The sequence below is a fragment of the Zerene cesonia genome, chromosome 14 (genome assembly GCF_012273895.1).
Source record: "Zerene cesonia ecotype Mississippi chromosome 14, Zerene_cesonia_1.1, whole genome shotgun sequence".
NCBI lineage: Eukaryota > Metazoa > Arthropoda > Insecta > Lepidoptera > Pieridae > Zerene > Zerene cesonia.
The window spans coordinates 6,978,770-6,989,323 of record NC_052115.1 but is presented as its reverse complement, the minus strand read 5'-3'; the positions used below and the strand labels follow the sequence as shown (position 1 = coordinate 6,989,323).

The 10,554-nt window shown below is 35.5% G+C and overlaps 1 protein-coding gene across 1 annotated transcript in view; it reads left to right on the top strand.

The window, feature by feature from the left end:
* The first annotated feature begins 6,027 nt into the window (after positions 1-6,027).
* LOC119831772 (zinc finger SWIM domain-containing protein 4-like) overlaps positions 6,028-10,554 on the top strand; it is a 55,020-nt gene continuing 50,493 nt past the window's right edge. Inside the window, exon 1 of the mRNA XM_038355272.1 lies at positions 6,028-6,460. Within this exon, the coding sequence (XP_038211200.1) occupies positions 6,043-6,460 (418 nt within the window). The 5' untranslated portion in view covers positions 6,028-6,042. The remainder of the gene's footprint in view (positions 6,461-10,554) is intronic.

Here is a 10,554-nt window from a genome sequence, read left to right as displayed (position 1 = left end):
ATGATAGAATTATAATATTTAATAATACTTTTCCGCCTTTAATTAAACTCGATACCGTAACAGTATAATTAATGCCTTAATGCCTATTTCGAGTAGTCTAAAGTCCAGTTAAATATTTAATTACCACATAGATAGGGCTAAAATCTAGATGCACTAAGATACCAGCTTAGCAATTTCTAATGGATCTAGAAATATCCTGGGTCTCAGGCTAACCCTAATTGGTTTAAATAATACAACTTAAATGCAAGCATTGAGAATATTACAGCTACCCTCGAACTAATTTATTTTATAACATTTAAACCTAATAATAAGTGAAGTCCCATGTCCACTAGTGGGGTATGGGGCAGTTGATATTTATATAAAGATGTCTGTTTCACTGATCGATTTTCTTTATAGACAAGTAAGTGATCAGCCTTTTGTGACCTGCCAGACCAAGACTTTTTTTATTTATGCGTTCCCACCGGGAACCGAACCCAGGACCCCACGGCTCCACGCTCACGCGGGGTGTAACCACTGTACAAAGGTGGCGGTCGAACTTTGTAATAAATACATTTTATTTAAGCTTAAAAGTAGGTAATGAGAATTGTAAATAATAATATAAAAATAGTCACTTTTGTCCTTCACTTCTTCCGCGTTAAATTTGGAACTGCTGAACAGATTTTAATTGCACTTTCACTTGTATGAAATCCAAAGAAATTTAAAATTAAGTAATTGGAAAATTATAGATTTTATCTCAATTAAAATCCAAAAAATCTCAAAATTTGTGTAATTTAAAAAGGAAATGATATTACTTAGGTAATGCAAAGAGGAAATATTCTATATTCGTTTGTCTCTTATGAATATCTCAGGAGTCACTCGATTTTAAGATTACGCTACCTTTATATTTAAACAACTTAACCCTAATGTAGTAAGTATGTAGGTTACATATCTATACTAATATCATAAAGCTTAAGAGTTTGTTTGTTTGTTTGAACGCACTAATCTCAGGAAATACTGGTCCGATTTGAAAAATTATTTCAGTGTTAGATAACCCATTTATTGAGGAAGGCTATAGGCTATACGGGCGAAGCCGGGGCGGACCGCTAGTCATAGAATATAATTAAATAGTATAAAGCTGTTAAGTATACTTAGCTGCTGAGTATATTTGAACGTGCTAATCTGACATTTACCGATTTCAATAATTCTCAAACAGATATGTGCGTGCCTGTATATGTACCACGGGCGGAGCCGGGGCAGACCGCTAGTAAATAATTAAATGTTATATCACCTATTATTGATTTAACAGAACAACCAACGTGCATACAAAAGCCTTGGACAGCATTAAAAATGTATGAAAACCGTAGAGTACCTATAGTTTCAATGACGGACGTGATTGCTCCATGATTCATTCAGGTGGGTGGTGCCTCCCTCGCGTTTATCACTGTGGATTGAAGTCTAGACTTGTTAGAACTTTGTATCTGGTTTAATTACTATTTTTTTTATACATTTGGTCGGAAAGGAGTACGTGCTTACTATGTTGTGTGATTATTTATTTCTACTCGAAGAAATAGCTAGAAATAGAGATAGAGCAGAAATGTGTTTCAAGCTCTTGATAGCAAAACAGTTGAAATGTTCAGAGATGATGTATTTCTGGTGCTGCTACTCGAAAAAATCGAGGTTAAGCAGCGGTTGGCACGGTCATACATTGGATGGGTGACTAATTTTTTTGAAGTCGCTTATTATATCATAACCTTTAGTGTCGCGAGTCTGACTCGCACTTAGCCGATAATATTTTATATTAAGGCGCGAATAATTAGTAATTAAATACAAGCTTATTTAGAGCTAATTCATTTACGTTTTTTTAAATTCAATTATGTAATCTTTAGGTACTTTGCAACAGATAATATATAGGCTTCATCTCGAGTTATTCTTTTTAGTAATTATATTCACTGAGTACGTGTAGATGTAAAGAAATATAGAGAACTAGCTGCGCCCCGCGGTTTCACCTGCGTAAGTCCGTATCCCGTAGGAATATCGGGATAAAAGTTACCTATATATGTTATTCCAGTTGTCCAGCTGTCTACGTACCAAATTTCATTGCAATCGGTTCAGTAGTTTTTGCGTGAAAGAGCAATAAACGCACACACGCAAATTTCTTTCGAATTTATAATATTAGTAGGACTATAATAGTTCTTAAGTATTTGCATGTAAATATTCTCAATTTTAATCAACTCTTGTAAATATTACTATTAAATCTTCAATTCATAAATAATTGTTAATTGTTCTTTAGAAATTACTAGAGAACCCCCCTTAAACAATGTGATAAATTCATTTTTGTTCGAACACAGTTGGCAGATGAGGGTTTTATGTTTAAATAAACAATAAAGAATCCAGCAACTTGGAAGGCGGCCCAATTTATCCGATCAATACGGAAAATTGAATTTATTGAAGTGGCCAGCATTCACATCAATTATTTTTAGCTGGAATTGCTATTTTGCACGGTTTTAATCGAATAATATCAAACATTCAAGATGAATTACTATGTAATAGATTTTAGGGATGTTTTCATCTTTTTTATATTTTTATTTAAAGCGTTTTATATATCAAACTAGCTGACCGGGTAAAAGTTGTTCCGTATACTCGTTATCATTTAGCGGTATGAAAAATAGCCTTAGGCCGAATCTCTGGCCTACCAGATAAGCACAGAAAATTTCAGGAAAATCGGTCCAACCGTTTCGGAGGAACGTGGTAACTAACATTGTGAAACGAGAATTATATATCTACACTAATATTATAAAGAGGAAAACTTTGTTTGTTTGTTTGGTTGTAATGAATAGGCTCAAAAACTACTGGACCGATTTTAAAAATTCTTTCATCATTCGAAAGCTACATTATCCACGAGTAACATAGACTATATTTTATTTGGGAAAAAAATAGGGTTCCGTAACATATCTTTATGGAAACATCCAAACCTATCCTATCCTATATATCTATAAAGCTGAAGGGTTAGTTAGTTCGTTTGATATTATTTTAACTCAAATATATAACTCTAATCGTGATAATTCAGATATTCAACTGGACAGCTATATATTATAAAGCTGAAGAGTTTGTTCGTTTGTTTGTTTGAACGTGCTAGTCTCAGGAACTACTGGTCCGTTTTGAATTCTTTCAGTTTTAGATGCCCTAAAATAAAAGTATTGAGGGAGAATTTAGGCTTTATATGTACCACGGGCGAAGCCGGGGCGGACAGCTAGTATAGAGATAAACAAATATTTGTTGTGATTTGATCCTATCGCGTATTATTACTAGTAATCCCAAATACAACCTACGACCCACGACTTCGTCTACGTCTCAGGCTTGCTTTTCCATTTGCTGTTTTTCGAATAATTTAGATAGAAGCCATTGTCACAGCCTACCCTTCCATCAAATCGCATCAAAATCAGTTCAGCAATTTTGGCTCACGAACTTTCCCACTCATCGTGTTATTGTCCTTAACCTTGTTATATAGTCATACCGATCAGCTGACTGACGTAATTCAGTATATATAATATACCTACAGCCTCTACTAGCCTCCGCTCGAGACATAGTTATTTGGATCATAAAGCCGCTGCAGCGCTTCATACGCTTTATTTTTAATTGTTCTTCTTTTAAATACGTAGTCTATAGAACCTCCTTTTACGAAGGTATTTAAATATAAAAAGGTTACATTTAGGCAACTTTTTATCCCGATATTTTATATACGGGAAACGGACTTAACGTGGGTGAAACCGCGGAGCGCAGCTAGTGTGGTACAGTTAACATGCACGCTAAAACCCAAAGAAATACATGACTAAACCACTCATCAATTGTTTGGCCCAAGATTAAACTATTTTCAATGTTATAAATAGGGATAGTCCTACATTTATATTTAAAACAAGCTGCGCCCCGCGGATTTACCCGCGTAAGTCTGTATCCCGTAGGAATATGGGGATACTTGCCATGTGTTATTCCAGTTGTCCGGCTATCTACTTACAAAAATTTCATTGCAATCTGTTCAGTAGTTTTTGCGTGAAAGAGTAACAAACATACACACGTCCTCACAAATATTCGCATTTATAATATGAGTATTCATTATAATATTAGTAGGACAAGTATTAAAATAATTAAACATTATAATACCAGTTTCTTATGTTTTTTATGTTTTGTTTTTCAAATATTTAAATTATTTCAAATTTCGTTTCATCACTACATCGTATAAAGCAATGTCGCTCCCCGCTTCTGTATGTATGCATATCTCTAAAACTACACAACGAATTTTGAGGTTTTCTTTTATAGAGTGACTAGCTGCACCCGGTACACGATGTTCTGTCTTACTCTTATCGTTTAGTGGTATGAAAAATAGATGTTAGCCGATTCTCAGACCTACCCAATATGCTTACCAAATTTCAGAGGAATCGGTCAAGCCGTTTCGGAGGAGTATAGAGACTAACATTGTGACACGAGAATTTTATATATAAGATTAAAGAGGAAGGTTTATTTGTGTAATATCTCATCAACATTACAACGCGTATGAAGCCGCGGGCAAAAGCTAGTTTATCATATAACAGTGGACGAAACACACATATCCATCCTGAAACTTCAGATTTTTTATATTTTACAGAGTATTATTAAAACAATTTGCAGGGGAAAAACGATGCCTTTATTTGAATTAAATTTGTTTAAATTATATGACACATAACAAAATACTATATTAGTCGATATGCAATATTCATATTTTTATATAAAGTATGTAACAAATAACAATGCATAGCTATTTCAAACGACTTTATATGTACATAAAGGTTCTCAATTCAACTGATTTATTTTCCTTTTTTTTATTTCAAATCTGGCAACCTTGTAGTCTCATATTTGGGCGTATTCTACAATTTTAATTTTTTTTTTCAAAATAATAATTATGTTTTATTAGTTTAATTCAAAATAATACTTTTATTATATTCTTTACGGTAAAATCAAACGTCATCTAAAGTGAGATTACAATTTTCAGTACTGCCTAGGCTCTTTACGACAGCAATAATTTAAATTCACACTACAATTCACTGTCATATAACTTATTACTTGACCACTGCGCTAAACCAACCCAGTAACATTGACTTAGAGAATATTTTACCTGCTTCTAACAATACATACCTGCATACAATTCGAATAGTAAAAAAAAATCATAAACAAATAAAGGTCATTGTACGAAGGTGACAATATAGCGCTTATAGCCGCTATTCATTACTGAAGCGCTGTAGAAAATATCAGATTTGATTTGTAAATCATTTTACGTAATTATATCACTCGTGTAATAAAGTATAACAAACATGTACTCTACGTACGTGATAATACAGCGGCTGCAGCGCTGTTACATTCAATGTAGAATGTAAAAATGCTAACCGATACGTACCATTACGCATTGTGTGATAATTAAAACAAAGCCGCTACATCGCTGAGTTAGAAAAAAATATTATAAACAAATAAAGGTCATTGTACGTGAGTGTCAAGTCAGCGGCTTCAGCGCTGTAACACAAATCTCAGCTGAGTTGCAAGTCGGACACCTGACGTCGGCCCCCCGCCCCCCCGCAGCCATCAGCTGTTAATGTCACCCCACCCGCCTTTCCCCTTCGTTTGTGTAATGCGAGGAACTGCGGCAAGAATGGATATGACTATCTTATTTAATTATTTTTTTTAAACTTCACAATGTTGAAACCTGATTAGTTAAACTGTTTTATATGTAATAATTATAAAGACATTCAGAAATAGAAGTTTACTAATTAATTATGTTATTCAAAGTTCCAACAATATAAAAACCTTACACGTTAATGTGACCGTGTAATGACCTATTGTGAACATTTTTTATTAGTTCATTTATTCATTACATCTTCATTTTATAAATTAAATTCACCTATCAATTGTCTACAATTCCTTGGTGAATACTCGACACGGTTTCATGTTGTTCTTATCATAAATGATGAAAGTTGATATAGCGAGTAACGACGGAAAATACCAACTTTTTAATAATATATGACACATTATGGTTGTCAAATGAATAATTTATTGCATTGTCGATCCGGGGCGTACATCCCCCAGGGGGAGGTGTGGCGGGGGAATTCGGCGCGGGGAACGGAGGCACGTCAGTCCGCGCTGGGCGGCCGAGCGAGCGCCATGTCTACGTGTGCGCCGCGCGCGTGCTGCCGGCCGCGCGCCCCGCCGACCCTACTCGACATCACCGCGAAGATAGTCGCCGCCGCGATTCCGTTCCAACGTATCGAGGAGCGCTATGAACGCATCCCTGAGCCGGTGCAACGGCGCGTCGTCTACTGGTCGTTCCCCAGAGACGAGCGCGACATATGCATGTACTCGTCGCTGGCGCGAGCGCCGCCCGACGACCACAGGAACATCGCCTTCTGCCGCGGCCTCAAGCTGCTCGAAGCCGGCTGTGTTGAGAACGTCCTCCAAGTCGGTGAGTGTCCACTGATCGCGCCTGCGCCTGTTTACTAATACGCGCCTCGCCCACCCCGCCGTATAAATAAAAACCTCGACGTGTGCGATCGATAGCTCTCGGAAATTATTCATGCGTCAAGAGATTAGGGCTTCAGAAAAGGCCCTCGAATCCAGCCATTCGGACAAACCAGCGAAACAACTTTTAAACTCGTTAGTGCGGTGAGGTCGATACGAGAAATCACGGCCGGTATCAATAATTAATCCGCGTAGGTAGGTACATTTACATCAGTATTGCTCACGTTGCATTCTGCATCCACTTCCTCGGTTTATTGCGATCAGAATTACTACTTTCGAAACTACGTCGTGAAATTCGGCTGACATTACCATAACTGGATGTCCCGTTATATAGGGAATTACAACCGGATTTTAGTTTGCGCTTCACGTAGGCTCATGAGAGGCGAGCCGTGGCTTTTAATGTCCCTGTAGACGGATGCGAATAAAACATATTAATTGCCTGCTTTATATCATGGGGCCGGGCGAGTTGTCCGGTTAATATTTCGGTCGTGGGAGTGATATATTCATTTACGCTTATCTTGCATCGAGGCGGTACACATTTGTGGTTGTGATCACGATGTACCGCGCTGGGTTATGCCCCGAAGGAATGAAGATAATATTTTTTTTATGGTGCATGCGACCTAAAATGTTGGAAGCCATTGTGATTTCGACACGAATGTGTTTCGACCTAAATTGGTAATCTATGTGTCGATAAACACACGTTCCCCAGCGTATCTATTAGATTCCCACCATCGAATGTATCTCTTTCGATCTAAGACGCACCCACTTTACACATAATGCTGAAACTCGAATATATTCTTAGAAACGAGTCAATAACACTCGTCTACAACAAATATTAATAGTACGATAAGCGTCAAGTTAATTTGTGTTCTGAGAAATTGTAATGGATATGAATAAAACACTGCTTAATGTAATAAACGCATGGATTGTATGGATGGGTGGATGTTTGTTACTCTTTCACGTAAAAACGACTGAATGGATTTTAAAGAAACTTTACAATAATGTAGCTTATATATCAGAATAACACATGAGTTATATAAATACTTGCTATATATGAATAAATTGGATGTACAACTTGATTGCTTATATTTATTTAAGTTTTGTTTATTATAACCTATCTTTTATACAATAACTAAATTAACCAGTTAACCCGATGTCACATTTCTACATCACGATAATAATATTTATTATTTTAATACATATTACTAGCTGCGCCTCGCGGTTTCACCCGCGTAAGTCTGTATCCCGTATTAAAATCGGGATAAAAAGTTGCCAATGTGTTATTCCAGTTGTCCAGCTATCTACGTACCAAATTTCATTGCAATCGGTTCAGTAGTTTTTGCGTGAAAAAGTAACAAACATATCCATACATCCATCCTCACAAACTATCGCATTTATAATATTAGTAGAATTGTAAGCTGAAACAGCCACCCTAGTGTGGATTTTAATTAAAATAATCTTGTATATACATTATTATTCGTATATAAGTACATATTTTATTATAGCACAATACAATTATGTATAATACTTACTATATAAATACTATTCGATTTCATCTAAATGGGTCTAGTAGTTTTAGTAAGAAGCATGAAGCATCTTAGAAAAACTTTCACTTTCAAATATGAGTAGGTACCTGGTACATTCTACTAATCCTTCCTACTGTAATATTATGAATGCGAAAGTTTGTAAGGATGTGTGTGCGTTTGTTGCTCTTTCACGCAAAAACTACTGAACCGATTGCAATGAAATTTGGTACGTAGATAGCTGGACAACTGGAATAACATAAAGACAACTTTTTATCCCGATATTCCCACAGGACACGGACTTACGCGGGTGAAACTGCGGGGCGCAGCTAGTATTGCTATAAATTGTATAAAAGTTGCTTATGAAAAAAAAAATCTTATATGCCTATCGATCTATTTAACAAAAACAATTATGCACCTACTTACGTAGTTAAAATAATTAACTTTTAATTATCTGCGATTACTCAATAATGACATCTATTCTAACACAAGTACGTGCATATTACAAAAACGAAAGTGTAAATTAGTTAATCTTTCAAGCTGTATCTACTCAACTAATCAACATGGAACATGGAATAAGTACCATGAGATAACCTATCCTCATTTTCAAACGGGTCCGCGGGCATAAACTAGTCCTATCCTATCCTACTTCCTTTCCTATCCTACTAATATTATAAATGCGAAAGTTGGTAAGGATGTGTGTGTGTTTGATGCTCTTTCACGCAAAAACTACTGAACCGATTGCAATGAAATTTGGAACGTAGACAGCTGGACAACTCAATAACATATAGGCAACATTTTATCCCGATATTCCTACGCGATACGGACTTACGCGGGTGAAACGGCAGGGCGCAGCTAGTTCATAATAAAATGACTGCGATGTCTTCCAATACAAGCCCTGTTTAATACATCAGATAGATTTAAAACTTGCTGGCATCATTAGGGAACTGGTTGGGCGAGACACGGATTCGTGAATAAAAGAACAAATTCGATTGCAAAGCATGTATCAAACTTGCATGCGTCATGCATGGAATTGCATGTGGAGTGCATCTCCAGCTTATAAATTATTTCGATGTCACTAACTAATTGTATAAAAGTTTCTTTTTCATAAAATAAACCGCTTCCAAATTGTCAGAACTAGACACAATTTAAATGGGATCGCATGGAAGGCATCAGTTTTCAAATAAAATATGATTCGTTAAAATCGATTCGCCCAGCCGAAAGGTCTGATGTACCTAACCCCTATTTGAGTCGGTTGAAAATGGACTATACGAAACGTCATCGATTTCAATGCACATAATTTTTAAGTGAATTAAAAAAATATATATCTTAAAAAATACCTCGTTAAAAATTAAAATATTAAGGGTCGTTATAGCCTAAGCTACGTAGTTATGTACGTGGTATATGGTATGGTAAGCCATTTCGTAAAGACACTATGTTCGCGGGCTCTCATATTATCACTCGTTTCCCACATCCAGATTTTCATTAACCGTTATATTCCTCCCAATTTTTTTTTCTACATAAAATAAGCAGTTGTTCAACATTGTTCTATCTATCTATGTAGTATTTAAGTACATACTACATAGATAGCCAACAATTTCGTTGCGATCCAGGTCTACCAACATAACATACCTACCAACGTGACAGGCCGTCTGACATAGCACGCTTTTGTTTTTTAATACATACGCTACCTATCAGTATAAATCCTGTCCCTCTGCATTATACATAATGTCATACATTACAGTCGGAAAGAGAAAAAATAATATCAGTACTTCAATACTTGATCAAACAATGTGTCATGCTTGATGAAGTTGTTCAGTATACTGCATGTGCATATTTGAAACGTTGTCATGCAAATTTCATCGAGAGAAATGGAGAACATAATTTAAATGTATGCAAATTCATATTGTATGAACGAATCTATCGAAACCGGTTTAAATTGAGTTTGCTATACTTCTGATATTATTTATTGCCAATGTTGGTACCTGCTTTATATTCAAAATTGAAAGGATTACAGACCCCATTCGATATGTTTACTAAATAATTTAAATAACATGTCTGCATTATTATTTTATGTAAAGAAGGAACCAATAGTCGATCATTGTTAATTCGAAAACGAAATATGGGAATTTCTTAAGAGACTTCTCTATTTTTAATACATATGTTGCTTTCTCAAATTAACCATAGCTCGTGTCAAATAACTAGACCACTTTCTGGTATGTTACCAGTAGAGGCACAAATGCAATTTCGAATTCGTTGGAGTGGTATATTTATTTCCATACGGTATATAAATACAGAATAAAAATCGCTTGAAATAGAAGTTTTTTAATGTAAGCAACATTTATTTACAAAAATACATATTTTTTTTATTATAGGACGGAAAAAAATACATGTTAATCAACTTTCCAGAAGCTACTAGAATTTTAATGCCATTATTTAATAAATATACTTAGTCTGGCCATAAATACTGTTACACTTAATTATAAAAAAATATTACATTTGAATTTCGAATCTG